At 40.6% G+C, this 22,873-nt stretch overlaps 1 protein-coding gene across 1 annotated transcript; it reads left to right on the plus strand.

Moving 5' to 3' along the window:
• Positions 1–1,211: 1,211 nt before the first annotated feature.
• LOC146990288 (anoctamin-9-like) lies at positions 1,212–22,290 on the plus strand. Its single transcript, XM_085771380.1, has 24 exons — positions 1,212–1,415; positions 3,130–3,189; positions 4,707–4,829; positions 4,929–5,068; positions 8,132–8,181; positions 8,274–8,332; positions 8,626–8,705; positions 9,833–9,967; positions 10,198–10,294; positions 11,096–11,156; positions 11,271–11,353; positions 12,685–12,789; positions 13,750–13,914; positions 14,256–14,292; positions 14,470–14,581; positions 15,698–15,752; positions 15,844–15,941; positions 16,180–16,376; positions 17,245–17,397; positions 19,226–19,370; positions 19,464–19,568; positions 19,664–19,757; positions 19,848–19,960; positions 22,132–22,290. The coding sequence occupies exons 1-24, from the start codon at positions 1,395–1,397 to the stop codon at positions 22,163–22,165; spliced, it is 2,322 nt and encodes a 773-aa protein (XP_085627506.1). The 5' UTR covers positions 1,212–1,394; the 3' UTR covers positions 22,166–22,290.
• The last annotated feature ends 583 nt before the right edge of the window (positions 22,291–22,873 follow it).

Below are 22,873 nucleotides of genomic sequence, written 5' to 3' on the forward strand. Positions count from 1 at the left end.
TGCTTTAATATAATTTATATCTATCTTCATGCCATGCATTGTTGTGACATTTGCACACAGGTACCAAGCGCAGAACAGTTATAACTTATTTATACTCTTGTCTTTACATATTTATCCCAAGGGCCAGTTTAATACCCATTTAAATTTAGAGAGCATTTACAAGCAGAACAGTGAGAGTGTGATCCCTCCTGCTATTTCTCATATTCCAGCACAGTCTGTAATTTGCATATGACTGAGCAGTGACTGAGAATCATTGTTTGGTTTCTGCACTAACTTAACAGCTGATGGTTTTATAACAGGGCCTTTGCATGTTGGCACCAGAAGATGATGAGATCACTGACATTTGTTCAAAAAAAAAAAAAAACATGTCTCAAAACACTGTTCCATTTATATCCAACTTGAGGTGTTCAGGTAGTTGTCCAAAGAATACTGAAATGTCTTATAATGGATGATGCTATGTGTGAGATGATCAGTGCAGTAGCAACTCCTGACTTGCAGGGATTACACTGTGTATTCATTAAAGGAGCTGTATGTAAGACCAAAACTGTTGCTGCAGTCAAATTCAAAATACTGCAGCGCCCCCAGACTCGAGGTTACCAGAACCAGATAGTCATACGCTAACCTCTGCCCTGCTCCAGCTTTATGGCTATGATACCCCGAGACTCACTCACACAGTCTCTAGTCTCAATATTGAAGTGATATTTTGGGGGATTGAATAAAGACATAAATGTTCTACCCATAATATGACCCCAAAAAATATATTTTCAATCAAATAATAACTCGATTCAATAAAAAATAATAATAATAGTAATAATTTTAGATTGAAAAAGTTTTTTTGTTTTGTTTTTTTGATTTAAGTGAATTTTTTTTTTGAATGCACATATTTTTTTGGTTGAAGCAACTTTTTTTTTGATTGAATAATAAACACACAAATCTACCTTCATACATTTCTTACATACATCTTTAAGCATTAGTGACATTGAGCCTGCAGAGTTGTAATTACAGCTTGAGAAAATTCAGCCAATGCAACGTAACGTAACGAGATATCAGATACAATTATTAAATGAAAGATAAACGGGCAAAATCATACATATATCAATATCATATAATAATACACTGCCTATAAATAAGTGCGTGTTCCATCTTTTCCGCGGAACATTGAACGCCTCATCAGATCTTTGAAAACCTGACGTCAGAGGTTTGACATAGCCTACCTGTATACCTGTGCACGCGCCATACAGCGCTCACCTGTAGAATGCGGAAGTGGGGAGATGAGATACGGGGTCCAGGAATTTGCTTATGGAAATCGACAGTGAAAGTAAATGTAACGTTGATGAAACGGACTCAGCAGCTGGACGCCGGACCTGGGCTCACGGCAGCAGGCAACCGTCGACATGTTCTTCAAGAAGGTCGAGGTAAACACATTTTATTTGGGTGTAAATGTCCGTTGACGTTATCAGAAAACTGTCGAGCAGCCGCAGACAGCCGAGGTTTACAGGGTTCCCTCCGCAGGCACACACACAAACACACACAAACACACTTAGACCTATTTTCTGTGACGTCGTCCGTCCCTCGTGCATGTTAATGGGTCAAATACTAAATAACGTAATTTTTCCTGCGCTGTGCAAGTTTTAGACAGGTTGAATTTAGTAGACACAAACAGGCACAATATTAATATAGAATATATTGTTCTTCATAATATTTTCAGGGATGTCAGGAAGTAGGCTAGTGAGAATCGACCAAGTGTCCAAATAAGTTATTTAATAACTTGACAATTAAAGTTACAATTTGCAGGTTTTACATGTTAAAATGTCTAAAAACAACTTATACTCTGTATAATGAGGTGTGTTCTTACTTTGTGTTACCCAAACATTTCCATGAATTCTATACCCAGATTGTCAGTGTTTTCAATCACTGTAAACGTTTCTTTGTTGCCTTTGAATTGGGTCATATCCTCTGAGTGTTTTGTGTGTCTAACAGAAAACTCAAAGTTGTCTTCTCTAACTCTATCCAATTTATACCTTATTTTTAGTAATTGGAAAAAAATGTTATGGACAGTTTCACTTGAAATGAAACTGCCCATAACATTTTGTCCTGTGTGCTGTGAGGAACACTGATGTGAAATATAAAAGAAAAATGTACACAGACACTCAGAGGAACATCCAGCAGTTGTTTCCTCAGTTGCCTTATGATTCTAAGATAACCCATCAATGTTTCTTTGTGTGCATTAGAAATACCAGGTAACAGTTTTAACTCAAATGTCATAGGCCTAGTCCTGGTGGTAGTAGCCTAGGACAATGCCGTTGGCCACCTTTGATATGCACATTCACCACGCTATGAGATAATAACAGAACGTTACGAGACAGAAATACAGAGACTGCTTGCTGAAAAACTGTCCCTGAAAGCAACGCGCATCAGCGGTTTTGCATAAATTTACCTTTAAAACGGCTCCGTCTCGTAACGTTCAGTTATTATCTCATAGCGTGGTGAATGTGCAGGTCACAACTTGTCCACCAGAGCGTTTTGGAGTTGTTGGATTGTATATTTGATGACCAAGAAATCCCATGAGCCTCCGTAGTGTAGCTCTGAGCAGCTATGAACTATCCCTTTAAAGATAGTCATCTGTTTTGAACTCAGGACAAAGTTCTCTAGATATATACCAGATAACAGTTTTAACTCAGATGTCATAGGCTTAGTCCTGGTGGTAGTAGGACAATGCCATTGGCCACCTTAGATATGCCTTATCTGACGTCTATGAGAAAGAAAGTCTCCACTAGATCTATCTATCTATCTATCTATCTATCTATCTATCTATCTATCTATCTATCTATCTATCTATCTATCTATCTATCTATCTATCTATCTATCTATCTATCTATCTATATTCATATGATGCATTGTTGTGACAACAAGTGGAGAAGAAAGTAAGTGAACTGAACCAGTAATGTCATGCAGCAACATTTATGAAATTGCTCACAGAAAATGATTGGGAGGAACGAGACTGGACCAGGGAATCTAAGGGTTTTAAATTGTTCTCTTGTTGTTTCATTGTTTATAATGTGCCACTGATACGTGTTTGTACTGTACAGTATGTGTAGTTGTAATGTTAACATTATTTGTGTGTTAAAGGAAGACATTGAGCTGTGGGACAGACAGAAAGATGGCACGGAGCCTTTACTGCCCTCAGTGGTAAGAATATGATTGTCTCCTTCTCACCCCTCTCTCTAACTGGGTAAAAGAGCTGAATCACAATTTTTCTCAGTCACTTTGGTGCTTTTCTCAGATTAAAATGAAGATTATCATAACTATTAGTTCAACTCACAACATTTAGTCATTTGTCCACATCATCGCAGCAGTTTCTCCTTCCTCTGAACAAACTGCAAATGCTTTTGGACATGTATCAGTTGCTCTCATACAATTCTCTGCTGGTTTATAACATCATTTGCTTATGTCATCTCAGTCAAAATGAACTATACTTATGAATGCTGAATAGTTGTTCCCTATAACACTAACAGTCCTCATTTCATTGCTTGAGTCATTACATACAAAATTGTTGAACTAGTTGTCAAAATCTGTCAAACTAATTTTAAATGTTGGGAGAACCACTGTGGATTCAATTATTCAAACAGAACAGGTAGGCTATTGGACAGTAATTCAGCACTAAACAATTAAGCATGTATTAAGCGTACAGTGGGACAAGAACTTTTTACGTTTTACATTACAGCTTTACTGTATTGATGATGTAGATGAAAACATGTGTCCAGACAGACAGAAACGTCTGGATGTGCAGGAATAATTTACAGTACTCTGTAGGTTCAGTTACAATATGTACTGCAATATTGTTTACAGTTGTGCACAGCTCTACCCAAAGGGTGTTTCTTGTTTGTTGAAGCATATGTTACTTTGAAACATAAGCCTAGGCGAGCTGCTTAGGTTGCCGCTCAGCAACAGCCCATAGCAACAGAATCTATTCTGCAGGTGAGATGTTGTTGTATTGCTGACAGTATTGGTGGGGTTTACTTTGAAGTGGACAGATAGCAAACCCTGATGAAGCAGTGAACACAGACCATCAGGCTAAATGTAAGAAACCAACAAATATTCAGTGATGCAAAGAGACTCATTACTTCTAGACCTAACTATTGACTGTGGTGCGAAGCATTGTTGGGCACGTTACTTGTGTAAAAGTGATTAGTTATAGTTACTAGTTACTTCCCCCCAAAAATAACTGAGTTAGTAACTGAATGACTACATTATTTCTTCATTACAAAAGTCACTTCACCAGGAAAAATAACTATTGCCTTACTTTTTAATAAAATGCTGAAATATGTATGACTCACCCGCCTAACCTGCCCTTTAACTGAAACTAACCTACTCACTCAGTATTCCTCCGCACAGGCAAGGTGCGTGTGAGTTGGTTAGGTCCAGTTAAACGGCTTTAGAACTGAAAAAAAATTTGTATATAGCCTAACGTACACTTTCATGGGTGTATATTATTGGTGAGTAAGGTCACATTTTATCATCAGTAACAGTAACGCGTTACAACGGGGGAAACAGTAACCTTTTTGATTACTCATTAGTTGTTACTGAAAAAACTAGCACCGTTAGTAACGCTGTTATTTTACAACACCGTTATTCCCATCACTGGTGTGATGTGTCACCTTTCAACACCATATTGTGACCATTACAACTGTGTTATGTCTGAACAGCCCACCCGCAGGACATTTGATTATGTGCTAGTGGCCGACAAGGTGGATGAGGAAAACAACCTGAAGGCTCAGAGACAGCAAGCCTTCATCCAGCAGCTCGAGAAGAAAAACATTACCATCACTGTGAGTCTCTGGAAATAACTGTGACTTGGTTGGTACATAATGTAGTGAATGGTCTTATTATTCTCAGATAACCCATCAATGTTTCTTTGTGTGCATTAGAAAATTTTTCATGATGACAAAGTGTTCTTCGGCTTGCGTGCGCCCAGAGAGACCTTCGAAGACTACCAATATCTGCTGAAAGTTTCTGACTCTTGCAACTGGTCTGGAGATTTGAAAGGAGCCGTCACCCAGGCAACCAGGTAAAACACACATATACGGGACATTAAGAAAAATGGAGACCCCTGCACTTATTCACATTTTGTTATGTCACTCAGACTCAGACTACCTCACTAGTCTCCAAGGGGGGAATTCAGTTTAAGCAGTTTACCCGCTTGTTGTCTCCCACAACAAACAGCAGGCAACAGACAGCAATAAATAGATAAATAATCAGTAGGTTACATACAGGTTACGCTATGGAACGTTAACTTATGGATAGGTCTTCCTCACTGTGACGAGGCACTTTGACTCTCCAAACACATACTGTATGTGAGGATTTTTTATGGACTTCTCATCACCTTTTAATGCAGTAAACATAAACACCACATTCAGCCATGACAAGTTGATACAAAACTGGTTCTATGGATTAAGGACTTTTTATCAGACAGGCCCCAGCATGTTAAATTCAATGGTTTTAAATCTAGCAGCATGGATTTAAACACTGGGTTCCCACAAGGTTGTGTTTTACCACCTATCCTCTTTTCTATTTTTTTACAAATGAACTGACCTGCAATAACAACGGACTGACTCTCTTAAAATATGCGGATGACATGGCCTTGGTGGTCTGTCTAACAGATGAACACTATCTGTCCACATATGTAGACTCCTCACCTCCTGGTTGCAGGCGAGCACACTGGTATCAAACTTTTTAAAGACCCGCTCCCATGAAAATCGTGTTTTTTGTGCTTTTCACATGTTCTTGTGGCATTTTTCTTGTGTTAGAGCACATATCAGCAGAAAAGGAAGTGCAAAATTGCATTTCTGAGTTTTTCTGCCTTCAAATTGCTGTGAACCAATGGCAGACGCAAACTGGCCGTTTCAGGGAGACTGGAGTTGACGTGTCACAGCTCCAGGGGAGGGCACTAGTGCTACAAGCTCCCGCCCCGTTCTTCATCTGGCTCAGAGGTGAAAGGCTTGACAGCTCGGTGTAGCTGTCAAGGTATAACAGGTATAGCTCACCTGGTAGAGCAGCTTGCACCATGAGCAAGGACTATGTTCCAGTCTGGGATTGAATCCCAGTGTGCAGTTTTACGCTAAACGCGCTGAATCTGTAATTGTACAGTGTCCAGCTGTCAGCGAGCGGGGGGTGGGGTGCGAGGAGGTGGCTGGGCGGGTGCAAAGCAGCGCAGTCTCCGCCCACCCTCCAGAGGTGCATTGCTAATGAGCTGGTTTTAAAATGACCAAAAAGGCTCGCGGGAGGGGGACTTTAAAAACCAAAGAGCTGTGTTGAGGGGGAGCCAGACACCTGACAACGCTCACCCCCTCTATGGGGGATGGGGGTTGGCTGAAGATGCAAGGGCAGGTGGTGGAGCAGGTCAGTGTTTTCAGGTACTTGGGCACTGACATAGACCACCACCTGTCCTTTTTACTGAGGACTTTTAGCAGTATACCGGTCACTCATTGGGTCTCATTCATGAAACGTATAAATCTGTGTGTAGATTTGCACACGCTACTAAAACTCTACTCCAGATTCATGAACGCTGCGGGAATCTCAGATTTGACCGTAAGCACGTGTGTAAGATCATGAATGCCCACCCATCGTAAATTAACTGCACGCCCCCGGTGATCAGCAATTTGCATAGATCTCCACCCATGAATAGCCATATAAGGAGGCAGGTGCATCCTGTCCACCTGAGATCATGATGCAAACAAGGAAAGAGGGAGAGAGAGAAAAAAAAGGGAGAGATCGGGGATCGAAGTCATTTTGGGTGAAGAGGAGTCCAGAAAAAATATTTAATTCTCTTTTATTGGTCGTGGTGTGACTGGGACAGGTCAATCAAAGGCAAGTAGGGAAGTAACAGATAAGAAGTAAAGTCAGAATAGTTTGATATGAAACATGGAAAAAAAACAAAAAACACATATTAACTACAGAGCTACAGCAGCCACGGGAGGAGGAGGCTCTTCACAGCCTCAGCTGTAGAGGAGCATGGTTGTATCAACACATGAAGTTGTATAGGCAGGTTATACTGTATATGCAGATAAACCAGCCGTCTGTCACAGATCCAAACCGGTGCCAACTGCGCTATTGCGCAGGATGGCGTGTAGCAACGTGTAGCAACACACTTTGCATCGCATATCAGCTGCACATTTATGGAATAAAAGTTTTTCCGGTTTTACATCAGATTATTCATCATTAGATGGAGCCTTGACGTGTTCATGCGTGTCCGATCCCTAAAACGTCTCTCTCTCCAAATATTTCTAATCGTTTGTCACACAAGCGCTACACACAGTCAGGAGCAGGTGTAGATTTTGTGAGTAGCTACGAAAAGATTGATGAATGCGGAAATCCACGTAAATTTCTGCTGCACACGGTTTACACACAAATCTGTGCTGCTCATGTTTCATGAAAGAGACCTATTGAGTTAGTCATCACATTCAACATTGCATGATACAACTTTCTCACAGAAAAAAGCAGGATAAAACTCTCCAGAAGCATCGAAAGTCACTGGTAGCCCACCTCTCAGTTGCAACTTTCAGAACTTTACAGTTGTGCAGTACAAAGGAAAGCAGACTGCATCACCAAGGAGCTTTCACATCCCCTTCACCACTCGTTCCAGCCTTTATTCAGGCAGCCATTTCAGGGTTCCTCTGGCCAAAAAGAGATATATAAAAACTCTTTTATTCCCTCTGAAGTCTGCATTTTAAACAAAGCAAATTAGATACTGTTTTTAGGACAAGCTGCACCTTCTTTTATGTGATTTTAACTTGCATTGGAACCCATGATACATAAAATCATTTTATGTATCATGGGTTCCAATGTGAGTTTTATGTATGGAGTGTTTTTGTTGCACTTGATGATGGACAATAAAGGTTTGAACTGAATTGAATTGAAATTAATTAAATTGAATTGATTGAATTGAGGTCTGTGGATTTGGATTGGGAAATTGCTTCCCCAGTGGTATAAAAGCACAACACATTGTTCAGTGTGTTTTGGAAACATGAAAAACTCGAGACTGTAAGAGCAGCACAATAACACAGATGTGAAAAACACACAAAAAAATATGCAGGAATGTAATGTGTATATAAACATTTTGTTGTTTCTCCAGAATCCGGATTGTCGATTTTATCCTTCATCAGACTTTCATCAACACAGGAGGTAACATTTCATACATATAGTTAGGAAACCATGAATAATAATCGTCCATGTCAATGGACCTCGATAACTGACATGTTCTTTTCTTCTCACAGAGAACCTGGACGAACTGCTGAAGAAAGATGTCTTCGAAACTGTGTTCTGCCTTCATGAAGTGAGGCTATCTTTAACTGAATGCTGTTGTCCTGATGTCCCTTTAAAATGAATTGTCTGTTGTCATTGAAGCCAGGATGATATTTACATTTTACTAAATGACACAGCTGATCAGTGTTTACCAACTACAACATGAACATCAGATTAGATGTACTGAATTCATATTTACCAAAGATGCTTAGTGTTGTAAAAGTGGATATAGCCTATACACAACAGTAAAATATATTGTTGAAAATATATTATGCCAAAGACACCTGGATTCTGATACCTGTCAATCTTTTACATTATTCTCAGAGTAAGAAGCAAAAGGAGCTGAAGAAGAAGTGGGCTCGATGGACAGCTCTGTTTACGGGACAGCCGGTCAGCGATGTCAAGTCAGTGAATTCACCTGATAATCTGGAGGGGGAGAGCGACAAGTTGTAGAGTTCTCAATGGGCCGGGCCAACCCGACCAACCCAACCAAATGCGCTGGTTTGGGCTGAACATAGATACATGTATATACCATATTCACAGGCTATACATATATACATTCCTGAGATGATCAGCCAGTCAACCTCCATCGTCATCCCTGGTAGAAAGTGATTTAATGGTCCACGGTTCTCATGCAATTAGGTATTTCATTCAAGTTTCATTACGTCATTGTATAGAAAATAATTTGACCATCATGCCATCATCACTAGTATTCTCAAGTGTGCCTGTGTTAGAAATCAAAAATGACGCATCAGGCCAGGCTATTTTTTTTATTTGCTAGTGAGTCACGGCGCCTCGGGTCTCAGCTTCAACACGGGTCAGATTGGGTTGGGCTTTAATTTCCAGGCCCGTTGAGAACTCTACATACTGTAGTTGTCTTGAACTTGAAACCAGAGTGTTGGAAGTGTAAAGACCTGTGGTGTAGAATGATCTGTTAAGATCGTAAACATGGTTTCCATTCAGCTACAGAAACAGTTTACATTATGGGTTGATTGTAAAAAATAAAATAAAATAAAAAAGTTTAGTTTTATGTTGTATCCTTGGAACTGCCTTGATAATATGTCACCTCACTAAGTGCATGGAGTGGCGTTCAGATGTAGTGTTGTGACACACTTTCAATGTAGATGCGCGTCATGTGTGCTCACAACCCAAAGCGAAGCCATAGCGGGGTGCATTCGGTGCGACATACTTGTTTTTTCATGCACGTACGCGGTGCATCAAGGGGGTTCCTGGTTCCCCCTCGGGCTGTGTCTCTCCTACTGTGTGTCTCTACTGTCTCCTATGTATTTCTGGAGATAATTTCCCTAAAATCGAATATTTATAGCGCCAAATCATAATGTATATTTTAATCAATTAATCAAATTACAGAGAGAAACCCAAGAGTTGCCGCAAAGAGCACAGGGCTCATTTCTGGTGTTGACTGGGGGTCATGGAGTCTTGCTTCTCATCTGTGAAGACATGTTGTACAACAATAAAACATGAGACAGTCACTGTGTATTAAACTGTTCTTGTGTCTGTGCTCTCCCTGTAGATGTTACTTTGGAGAGAAGGTGGCTCTTTACTACCTATGGCTGGGCTGGTACACCAAGCTGTTGGTTCCAGCTGCTGCTCTGGGCTCTCTGGTGTTCCTGTATGGACTTGCCTTTTTTAACACCAACCTTCTCATGTGAGTTAATTGCAAGTCAGTAAATATTCTGTTGTTTGAACATAACTTGAATTTAATATTGAGAATTTGAAAGAGTAAGACTTTCTTGTGGTAACATATTTGACTTAAGGAGAGCCATGAGAAGCTGTCCCTTTCTTTTCATTATCTTTGGCCAGAAAAGCAACAGCTGATTCATCACCATGTGACTCACCTTTTATTCCCATTAATCTTTGTATCTGTGTTGTTCTCAGTAAAGAAGTGTGTAACTCCAGCATCATCATGTGTCCTCGCTGTGATACCGCCCGGTGTCCTGTATGGCGGCTGTCCGACACCTGCTTCTACGCTAAGGTGAAGCATCACTGTAATTTTTTTCTATTTATCAATTGTTTTCAACAAGCTGCTGTAACTTAACATCGGGATTAATTTTCAGTGGTTCATTGAAAAGAACAGCAGCTATATAAAGTAGTTTATTTCCTGCTTTTGATCTATGTTATAAATAGGGATGTAACGGTAGCGGCAGTATTGCGATATCGCAATAAGAAAAGTGTCTTGATATTATGGCGGACGATAATAAAATGATGGTGCTTCTGGCAAAAACTGTAGTTTTAGTGCAAGAGACGATTGGGAGACATCTCAGTACAGATCAGTGGGCGTTGCTGTTGGTGTGTTTTTATTATTTTATTTAATTAGCGGTTTTGATTCTCGTGTCGGACGTCGCGCTCGCGACTCTTCCGGTGACGACGCTCTGGCCAATCAGTGGAAGGCAGTCGGTTGACATCACGTTTTTGTATCACCTCTGCCCGCTTGGAACCCGGGCTGAGGTGTTACCAAAAAAGTACCAAGTAGCAGGTATGAGGGCTAGAGCCTTTAGAGAGGCTTTGCAGATGTGGAGGGAGGGAGGGAGAGAGGGAGGTGGGGGCAGGCAGGTGAGGGTGGGTAGAGGAAGGAGGGAGGCAGATAAACTGTTTTAGTTTGACCAAGATTTTGATATTGCGACACGCCTTACAATACTGCAACCAATATCGTACCATGGACTTGTTATTGAGGTATCGTAATATTGTTACATTTTGATATCGTTACATCCCTAGTGATAAATTATTTTTAATCTTCCCTCCTTGTGTCATCCATGGTATGTTTGTATCTACACAGATCAGCCATTTATTTGACAACGAAGGCACTGTGGCCTTTGCTATGTTCATGGCAATCTGGGGTGAGTTTCTAATCGGTGATGTCTGGTCTGATGTGATGCATAATGTAATATGAACACTAACAATAATGTGACGTACTGAGGAGTTCTTCTTTTCATTCATGTCTGTGTTCTCAGCTACTCTGTTCCTGGAGCTGTGGAAGAGACATCGAGCCAGACATGTTTCTGAGTGGAAAGTCTATGACTGGTGTGAAGAAGAGGTAAAGCTCACAAATAATTAAACTGTATATACAGTACAGTCAACACAACAAATGCTGGATGACCATAGGGTGCAATCCATGGGGAAACTTAGCTTCCACATGGCAGCCAGCAGGGTGGCCAGCTCCCAGGCCCAACACACCAAACCTCAGCTTTACCCAGGGTTCAACAATCCCCTGCGCTGCAGCCTGAAAGTCAGCATTACAGTGTGCATTTGCATCAGTTAAGGCAAAACTTGTAATCTCTGACACCAAAGACCTTCCTCGATCACTGAACTTAGTCGAGTTGTGAAGCCGCACTTGAGTTGTCACTTGCTAAGCCAGTCAGCAGGGTACGGCAGCGGTCCATGCATGGAAAGGCAAAGTATGAGGAGGAGACAAATACATGAGTAGAATTGTCGGTCACTAATCCACACAACAATTCAGCAAGCAATAAAAAAATAAGCACTGTTGTCTCTGTATTTCTATGTTTTTGCTGCTGGCTGCACCACAAATTGCCTCTTGGGGACAGCAAAGATGTCTTGAACTTGAACTAGCTCAGTGGGTAATGGTATTGACTTTGAATCCCAGTCACAGTTACTCTTTCCCTGGGTCAACAAGATTTGCAGATGAAGAGCTTGCTTTCCTATAATGGATATTTTGTGAAAATAAAGTGGTAGCACAACGTTTCAGTTATAGGACTGACATTATTACTAAGTATAATCAGAAGGTGTAATGTAAAATAATAGTATGGTGGACCAGATGGTTCAACAAAACCAGCTGGATAACTCAGTGGGTAATGCCACTGACCTTAGACAGGGAGGCTGGAGTTCAAATCCCACTTGTGGCAAGTATGTTACTGTTTGATCAACAAGATCTGTAGAAGAAAAGTTTGTTTTTTTGTTTTTTAAATAACGGATAAATGTGAAAAGTATTTGTATCTGTAATCACAAGGAATTTTATTTTGTGTCATTATTAGTAAATGTAATCAGGAAGTGTGTTCCTGGTGGCACAGGATCTTATACCCACGCTTTTAACAGTCTTTGAAGAACTCATTCTTCCAAAAAGGGTTCTCTGGATCAAAACAGTTCTTACTGGAACCCCAGGTTTTACCAAGAACCCTTGAAAAATCTTTTCTTCAAAAAAAAAAGGGGTTTTTCAGAAGCAAATGGTTTTGAGTAGAACCTCAGACCCTCTAGAAGAACCCTTATTTCTGAGAGTGTAGTTATTCACGTATATAAAGTTCTTATAGTATGTAGTTGACCAGGATTATACAACTCTAAAATGTATGCATTTGCAGCCAGAGCTACACCACTTTGTGTCCCTTTAATCTCAGCCTTTGTGTGTTTTGACAGGAAGAATTGATTCTGAAAATAGTCAGTGATCCAAACTGCACAACCAACCAGTTCAGACACTCCTACCTGCGCAGCACTCTGGTCCTCATCCTGGTTACGCTCATGGTAAGACACACATACTCTGACACCGTCTGAAAGCTCCTCCAGTACTGTTGTTCAGCCTGGAACAAGTATGACTTGATCAATCAATTTGAAAGAAGTTAAAGCAACATTTGAGTAGAAATAACTTACCTGAGGTTCTTGACTTTGTCAGCCATATCAATTTCAGCCAGAGTTGTGCTAAATATCCACTCCATGTGACACAGGCGGTGTGGTCCTCTCCTACCACAGTGATGAGGAGTGCTATGCCATGTGGCTATTATTATACTATAAGCAGCTATTTTAATGAATGCACAGGTGCATAAATCAAGGGAAAAACTTGGGGTCTCTGCATATATTTGGGAAGAAGTCAAGTGAATGCGCCCCCAAGGAGCCAGGGATAATCTGAGTGGTCATCTGTACACCTGGCCTTCTATTGGTCTGGCACTGGGATATTGGGCAAAAAGCAGAGAAATCTGAAAGCAGCAGTTTTGTGAGTGCAGAGAAGATCTATATAACTATAGCAACTATATATAACTGAGTGCAAGCATACAGTTTGACCAGGAACAGAGCAAATTTGAGCACAAGCAGATGCTACTTGAGTGTGAAGGCAGGGTTTTGAGTGACACTATTTCAAAATCTGAAAGTGAAATCAATAAATCATGCAGTTAAATTGATATTACACTCTCTTGAATATAGTAAAAACCTCCATACAGATATAACTCCACATAAATCATAGATTCTCCCCTGCTTTGCACCACAACTCAACTCACTTCCTGTAATTCCACATCCACATCCACCATAAGGGCAAGCATCTTTGTGACAAACAATGTGCACAGATCACAGATTACTGACTTTCACAGCAATATTCACAAAATGTGCAGTGCTAATACAGATGGAATGCATCAAACAGCTTCACGTAACTGAGATCAAAAGAAGATGACACAAAAAGTGTGGATGGACAGTCAGTCTTTGTTTGTGTTCCAGCTGATGCTGATCATCGGGCTCACTCAGGCTCTGGTGGTGTTTCGAATTGTGGCGGCGCCAATGATGTCTGAGGCTAGCTGGGAGTTTATCAAAGACCATGCCAACACTGTGGCTTTGATGCTGGGAGCTGTGCTGCACTATGTCACTATTCAGATCATGACACGGGTATGTTTCCTCCACCATGTTCTACCTCAGGCACACCAATACAAAACAATGCCATGTATATTTTCATGTGGTGATTTTTGAGTCAGTATAATTAGTGCTTACTCTTTAGTGGTGTAGACCTGTTACTGTGAATATTTATGCAACTTAGAATATGACAGCATGTATAATTAAACTGTGAACTGTTGAACTGTGATGACCCCAAGGCCAAAATAACGGAAACAAATGGTCTCAACAAATGTCTAATGCATTGACAACAAGAGATCCTCACTCCTCTAAAACTGTACCTGCCAATAATGTAAAAACTATGAAATCTTAAATGTCCTGATTTAAACCATCTCTAGGTAAACCGATGGGTTTCCCTCAAGCTGTGCGAAATAGGTGAGTGCCTTTATACTTGATTACATTATTTGAAACCACTAGTAAATAAATGCTATTGTTTTTACCATTAACAGAAAACAACACATTATAAGTCTAGTTATGTATTACTTCAAACGTATTTTGTCAAATATCTTATTTGTTGCATGAATGTATTCTTTTGTGTATGTGTGTTTTCAGAGAAGACAAACTCATTTGCTGCCACAGAGAGAAGTTTCACAGTCAAGATGTTCACTTTCCAGTTCTTCACTCTCTTCTCTTCACTCTTCTATGTGGCTTTCTTCCTGGGAAGGTAAAAAGCTGACTGGTTTTGTTTCAGGAGGATTATAATAATGGCTTGTGAAATACATATTCTTCTTTTCAGTTTTTTTAGTCATTGACCACAGATACAGGAGCACCTGTGGCCTCAAACCTAACCTCATCTCTCAACAAAACATAGAGATGTAGAGTGATATTATTTACCATTATACTATATTCAGCTACTGTGAGCTTGGACCGAAACATCAGTTTCCTCCTGGGAGAAGTTTGGCCGTCTGGCGTCTCTGTCTCCTTCGTCCATGACAAAATATAAAACGACAAAATTGCAGTGCGTCTCACAGCAGTGCATGTAAAGGAGATGAGCTCATTTGATTGGTGAAGATCTGAGTGGGCTGTGTTAAACCCACTCATGCCTTCTTTCCCACTTGTGCCGGTAGGAGGGACGGAGGTGGGAAAGTTTCTCCAACTTTTTTCCCTGTTAAAAGTGTTTCTGTGAGTTTTTCCTCAGTGGATGCGAGGGTCTAAGGACAGAGGATGTTGTTATGATGCTGTGTAAAGACCTTTGAGACAAGCTGTTTGATGGGCTATACAAATAGAATTGCCTTGCCTTGCCTAGACCAGGCCCCATATACAGAGGCTATCGTTCTCACCGCAGTGTTCAAGTTCAAGTTCAAGTTTACTTTATTGTCACATAATAATTACAAGTAATTACAGCTAAATTCTTATGTACCTTTGGTCATTTGCCCTGTTTCGATTCCACCGGTGGCCCTTTGCTGCAAGTCATTTCATTTTTCATTTATTTATTTATTTATTTGTAACGGGACTCTGCATGTTCATGGACATACAATATGTAAATATGCCAGATAGCTCTAAAGCTAATTTCCATCTGCAGTCCCGCAGTCATTCCACCTCTCTCTGTCTCCTCATTTCCTGTCTTTCTACTGTCCTATCCATTAAAGGCATGAAAAGCCCAAAAAATATATTTTAAAAAGAAAAGAAAGATGAGGATATAAATATCTGAATTTCCTCACCATTTCTTGAAATGGCTCTCTTTATAATCCATCAGGATATCCTGTCACCATGTTAACCTGTGCTTAACTCTTACATTTAAATTGTAGATTGTTGATATGAAATTGATGTTCTCTCACAGGATAAATGGTCATCCAGGAAACTATGTGCGCATCGCTCGGTGGAGACTGGAGGAGGTGAGGAGGAGATGAACTTACTGTTGAAACATTCACACAGCAGGTCTTTATCACACTAATAACCCTCAGATGTGTTGTGTGTGTCTTTTAGTGCCATCCCAGTGGCTGTTTGACAGACCTTTTCATCCAGATGGCTGTTATCATGCTGCTCAAACAGGTTCTCAACAACATCTTTGAGTTCACAGTGCCGTAAGTGTTTTCATGCAATGTTGACAGAATACTCCCTGATGTTTTGTTCATCTTCTCCAGCAATCTTTTTTTTTTCTTAAGCAATTTTGTTTTGTTGTCAATATTGACAATACAAAAGACAATCTCCTCAGAATTAAGAAGTAACAGCCTTTGATGCATTAATGTTAAGACCAAAGTAGTGTCAGTCCTGTTAACCCAATAAAAACACGTCAGACTCATCAGACTTTGTGTTTTTCAGCTGGTTGAAGAGCTGTTTGAGAAAAAACACTGCAAAGAAGCTGGAGAGAAAGTGTGGCAACTGCTACAGGAAGGCCTGTCGTGATGAACAGGGATGTGTTGAACCATGTGACATATGCAAACTTCGGGACTGGCTTCGTAACTACCACCTGGCTAACACAGATGCCTTCAGCCTGTTCAATGAGTTCCTGGAGATGGGTAGGTCCACACTCTGTATCCTGACCATCACAACTTAACAGTTCCCTATATATGTATATATATATGTGTATATATGTATATATATATATATGTAACAGTTCCCTATATATGTACAGTATATATATACAGCGGGGAAAATAAGTATTGAACACGTCAACATTTTTCTCAGAAAATATATTTCTAATAGAGATATTGACATGAAATTTTCACCAGATGTCGACAAGTAATGCACACATACAAAGAAATCCAAACATTAATGTCCATAAAATAAGTAATGTGTAATAAAGTGAAATGACACAGGGAAGAAGTATTGAACACATGAAGAAAAGGAGGGGCAAAAAGGTTTGGAAAGCCAAGAAAGCAGCTGGAGTCTGTCAGTATTTAGAAAGTTATCCTGTCCCCTATCAGTGCAAAGTAATATCAGCACTGATAATATTTGCACTGATTTTCTTCATGTGTTCAATGCTTCTTCCCTGTACCTTTTCACTTTATTACACATTACTTAATTTATGGACATTAATGTTTGGATTTCTTTGTATGTGTGCATTACTTGGGTTGATGCCGACATCTGGTGAAAATTTCTTGTCAATAGCTCTATTAGAAATATATTTTCTGAGAAAAATGTTGACGTGTTCAATACTTATTTTCCCCTCTGTACATGTGTATATATATACTATATGGAACTGTTAAGTTTTTTATATATATATACAGTATATATATATAAGGTGTGTCCCCAAACTTTTGACTGATATGTGCACACACATGCTCATATCTGATATTCAATACAGACGAAAATGTTTTGCTTTTTGCACCATATGATGACAAAACTAAACATTACATAGAATATAATATTCTCACTGTGCTCCAGTTGTCCAGTTCAGTTTCACGACGATATTTGTGGCTGCGTTCCCTCTTGCTCCCCTGTTGGCCCTGGTCAACAACATCTTTGAGATCCGTTTGGACGCCATCAAAATGGTCTCTCTGGAACGCCGGCTGGTTCCCAGGAAGACTAACGACATCGGTGAGCTGCGTGTCTGTTAATATATGAGCGAAAGAGTTTTGTGTGGAGTGGACTGATACAGCACTAATTTCTCATCACTGAAGCAGAGATGTAAACACACCAGACACCTGCCCAACATTTTGCTGTTAAACCAGAAACACTGCAGCCACACCTTCAGCTGAGAGTGAGCACTGCAGTGAAATAAGTTCTGAGAACAATTACTAGTCACAGGATGTCACACTGTCTTAATGTTTGATGTGTAATGTGTAAAGCTGTGTGAAGTCACTTTTATATAAATGTGTTTTATATACAGTAATAGCTTACTATCTGTTACATCAAGGAGGGAAGTAGGTTTCATATACCAGATGTACAGGTGTGTGTTTGTAAAACTACTGTTGGTGTATGTGTGTAACAACATGGTCAATATGGTGTATGTAACAGGTATGTGTACTGTAAGTTCAGTTCAGTTCAGTTAATTCGATTAGCATTTAACCCCTTCTCAACAAATGAGATTTACTTCTAATATAAACAAAATACAATGAGGAATGGAGCTAATTTGAAAAGGTGTAGGCTGAAGCTTATGCTTATTATGCCTACCCTTTTTACCAAAAAAAAGAAGAGGGGAGAGAAAAAAAACAAAGAACAAAAAAATGAAAACATCTTCAACAAGGCAAATTTTAAACTACATGGTCTAAGTTACACCATATGTCTTCAGAACAAAACAGACATTCAGCTTTCATAACAGATTTGTATATTCTTTAAAGGTATAATGTGTAGGATTTACCCCCATCTAGTGGTGCCGTTGCATATTGGAACGTATTCTTGATGTTGCATTCACGTGAAATCGGGCAGACGTCAGACAGACAACAGACACTGCATGTAACAGGATAAACAAGTGTCTATGTAAACAAGTGGTCGGCCAGCACGAGGCAAAACAATACAGGCATGACAATATGTTGTCATGGTGATGTCGTATTGTTTACCTGACCCACGTTTTACCGTCTTTCTCTCGTCGAGTACAATGGCATCCAGTTGGTTTGCCGACGGCCGTCTGCCTGACTGCACCTGAATGCAACATCAGTGCCTCCGTCCTTCCTCACACTACACAGTGGTGACAGTTTTAACAGCCGCTACCTGGAAAACTTTCTCCCCGAGCCGACAGCTCCGCTGAGTTTCCGTGGTTACCTACGGTCACGTTGCCACTCAACGTAAAAAAGGCGATGCCTCGGTTCGGTGCGTCGCCCACTTATGTATTTGTAACGACTTGTAACAACTCATTCTAAGGTACGAGAAAGCTTTCATTTGTATGAAAGCAATATTTGATTTTTGCTAATAAAAAGCCAAATTCATCACCACAGCTATTCCACAGGTTACCTCTAACAGAAACACAATGTTGTTAAATATTAGTTCTTGTTTGGGTTTTTCGGAAACACCACAAAGAGTACATTCGTTGGTTCTGTAAAATTTGATCGATTTATAATTCGTATAGCTCTCTTTGCAACTTAAAAATAGGATGAGTGTTGGTTTTATATGCATTACCCCATATCTCGGTGCAATAGGTCATATGGAAGTAGCAGAGAACAATACAGTGCGTATGACTTCTGGTTTAGGATATGTCTTGTAATATAAAATATAGCAATGGTTTTTGACATCTTAGTTATCACATTATTTATATGTGGCTTCCAAAAAGGTTTCTTATCGATTTTTACACCATGAAAATTTGTTTTTATACACTCTTTCTATTTCAATACACTTTACTGTGTGTGTGCTAATACTGTCTTCTGTGTACAAGTGCGTGCTGTACAGTCTTCAAGCAGAAGTGTATAACAGTTGTGTGTGCTCTTTGCAGGCATATGGACGAAGGTGTTGGAGGCCATCGGCGTGTTGGCAGTCATTGCCAATGGACTGGTCATTGGAGTGACATCGGACTTTATTCCACGCCTTGTCTATCGTTACCGTTACGGCCCATGTGCTGATGGACGCTCTGACACACAGTCAGTCATGTTTTAGATGCTACAAACATGACGAGCCAGCAGAGGGGTTCATGTTTGGTGTTTCATTGTTTGTTTTTATTGTTTTTGCTGCAGGTGCATGCAGGGCTACATTAATGACACTCTGTCCACGGCGTTGAGTAGTCACTTCCGTACGGAGCAAATGAGCACAGACGATGGATTCAATGTCACACAGTGCAGGTGAGACAAACTTTACTCTTATTCAGCTCTGTCCAAACATGTTGCATAGTTGATCTGAAATGCGATAAACAGGACAAACTGCCTCATGTGTGCAGCTTTAGAGACTACAGGAGCAGTGAGGACTACCACCTGACGTCTCAGTTCTGGTTGGTCCTGGCCGTGCGTTTTGCTTTCGTCATCCTGTTTGAGGTTTGTACTCCAGATGGTGATGAGGCAGCGTTGATCATCTGAATCTATGAGTTGTCTTAAATCAAATGTACTGTACTTTTTTTTCCTCAGCATGTCGTGGTGGTGTGTAAGTTTATAGCAGCCTGGTTCGTCCCCAACAATCCCATTCAGGTGAAGAATCATCGTCAGTCTGACAAACTGGTCAGGCTGAAGGAAGAACTGCGGTGAGTGAGCAGTACAATGAGCCAAAAGTCATGTGACAAGCTGTGTGAACAACACACTGTGGGAGCATGATAATTAGTTTATCCAAAGTGTATGTAAGCCTACAGTGCTTATAAAAACTCTTCAGGCCTGTAAGGCCCCACCAATTTAATAATGTCCACAAACGTAAAAACAACCGGCAGGTTTTAAAGGTATAATATGTAGGAATTCCCCCCATCTAGCGGTGCGGTTGCATATCTGAATGTATTCTTGATGCATTCATGTGAAATCGGGCAGATGTCAGACAGACAACAGACGCTGCATGTAACAGGATAACCAAGCGTCTATGTAAACAAGTGGTCCGCCAGCACGAGACAAAACAATACAGGCATGACAATATGTTGTCATGGTGATGTCGCATTGCTTTACCTGACCCACGTTTTACCGTCTCGTCGAATAAAATGACATCTGGTTGGTTTGCCGACGGCCGTCTGCCTGACTGCACCTGAATGCAACATCAGTGCCTCCGTCCTTCCTCACACTACACAGTGGTGACAGTTTTAACAGGCCGAGCCGACAGCTCCGCTCAGTTTCTGTGGTTACCTATGGTCACGATGCAACATGGCCGCCTCGGTTCGGTGCGTCGCCCACTTATGTATTTGTAACGACTTGTAACAACTCATTCTAAGGTACGAGAAAACTTTCATTTGTATGCAGGTGTGATTCGACTTCAGTGAAATACGTAATTATGAAAGCAATATTTGATTTTTGCTAATAAAAAGCCAAATAAGTTAGGCTACATACTGGGGCTTTAATGTAATAATCCCACAAACTACAAACGATAACACGCAATTTCCCACAAATGTAATAGCTATTACGTTTGCGGTGCTGAACCAAAGAAGCCCTGACCCAGGCGTCACTGCCTGCCAGTGCCAAGTCTATCGATTTTCCCCCTCCACTCAAAAATGTGTTTTTCATATTGTTCGTGCTGAAAGCTCACCAGCTCCAACCTGGTCTACTTTCAGCACAGCCGGTCTAGTGGTAGTTTGGCTGGCAGTGTCCACACGTCACCAAAACCTCACAGACAGGTTTCCAGAATGTCAGGCACAGAAAAAGAGAGACGCTCGCCAACAAGAGGCCAGACCACGGAGCCCGGCGATGCATCCTTGACCATGTTATGCATGGTATTTGTTTATATTGTGATCTGTGCACACTACCCATCTTTGTTACAGGGGTTTAAATATAGGTTACTAAATGTGAGTGTCTTTTTTTGTGGGAAAAAGTGTCTGTTTTGGGGTTTTTTTTACACTGGGCACCAGTTCTCAGTGTATCAGGGTAAACCTGATTAGCGATAGACCTTCTCCCAGACTACTTCTGCTTCATCAGTCTGTGGAGGTCTGTTTGTGTTACCATATTTTCGGCCACTGTGAGCTTGGACCTCCTGGACCAAAACATCAGTTTCCTCACTAGAAAATGTTTGGCTGTCTCCTTCGTCCATGTTGGAATATAAAATGACAAAATTGCAGTGCACCTCACTGCAGCGCATTTAAAGGTGAGGAGAGGAGCTCATTTGATTGGTGAAGATCTGACTCGGCTGTGTTAAACCCACTCATACCTTCTCTCCTCCCTCTTTTCCACTTGTGCCGGTGGGAGGGACGGAGGTGGGAAAGTGGAGTACTTGCGCCGGGGTGTGTGGTGCACAAAACTTGCAAAGTGCACGTGGACACACCCTGTTGGCATGGTGCACTTGCACTGCGCTTGGTTTGCAAAATTAGAGCCCAATGTGTTTGTTTGCTTTTCAAAGCCAGGGAAGAACTCATCTTCTACAATTATATGTCAGCAGCACAAGTGGAAAATGTTGATTTATACCACTGGCTAATGGCTGCTAGCTCCTTTGCTACTACCTTGATGGTTTTAAACAGTTGCACACAATTATAGATCTAACTAAGTTGAATTGGTGAGCCAACTGTGTTGATACATGTTCTATGTTGTCATATTGCTTCCCCTGACCACCTCTGAATGTGGTTTGCCTGGTCAGATCACATTATATTTTCAATGTGTCATTTAGTCTTAACTGTCATGTGGTAAAGCTGATTGCAGTCCAGTTACCCAAAATATATTTTAAAGATGGGTGTAAATGTGACATGATGTGGTGACTTCTTTATTCTCTAATGTTCATATCTTCTTGTTTCAGACAAATGAATCACAGCAGATCAACAGATGTCTGAACCCTTCATAAAGAACTCAAGATCTTAATTCTACTGGTTACGGTGTGGAATAAAAGGAAGAATTCTTGTTCTTGTTATCCATTTTTGGTGAGGCGAGACTCCAATGTAATGCTATGTGATAATGTGACCACAATTTACGTTGATAATTTTATGCTTTTAATAAATTGTTGTTGTTTCAAGACAAGTCTGATTTATCATATTTTTGAGAGCATAAAGCAAATCAGCCCTTTAGTGACCAGGGGAGTTTAGGTACCTCTAGAGGGCCCTGCTGGAAGATCTCAGGCTTCGGTCTAGTCAGGCTCATGGGATTTTAGCATGTCACCATTAAGCCAGGAGCCTGACTGTTTAAGGCTTTAAAAACTAGCAGTAAAACCCTAAAATCAATTCTAAAGGCCCTTTCACACCGCGGATGTAACGAATAAACGACATGAAATTGCGAAATATTCAGCGGCGAATATTTCGCATCAAAACCATTCACACTGGCGGTGACACAAATATGTGACCGATGCGACAATTATATTCCAAAGTTTCGCTTTGCGACAGGTTGTTCTTTGCCTCCACGTCATGTCTTCAATGTGTTAACTCATTGAGTGCCAGACCTTTTATAAAATGGTCAGTGCCAGGTGCCAGCGTTTTGGGGCATTCTGAGTAATATGTCAAGACCCAGAGAGTATTTTGTACTATGACTCTGAAAACACCAAACAGCTC

Source organism: Trachurus japonicus, chromosome 3, assembly GCF_045865225.1.
Source record: "Trachurus japonicus isolate A0001 chromosome 3, Traja_1.0".
Classification (NCBI taxonomy): Eukaryota; Metazoa; Chordata; class Actinopteri; order Carangiformes; family Carangidae; genus Trachurus; species Trachurus japonicus.

Coding starts and splice junctions, on each gene's coding strand:
- LOC146990288 (XM_085771380.1), top strand. CDS start 1,395: ATGTTCTTCAAGAAGGTCGAG. Junction 17,398..19,225: donor CAGGAAGACTAACGACATCG/GTGAGCTGCGTG, acceptor TGCTCTTTGCAG/GCATATGGACGAAGGTGTTG. Junction 19,961..22,131: donor AGGCTGAAGGAAGAACTGCG/GTGAGTGAGCAG, acceptor TTCTTGTTTCAG/ACAAATGAATCACAGCAGAT.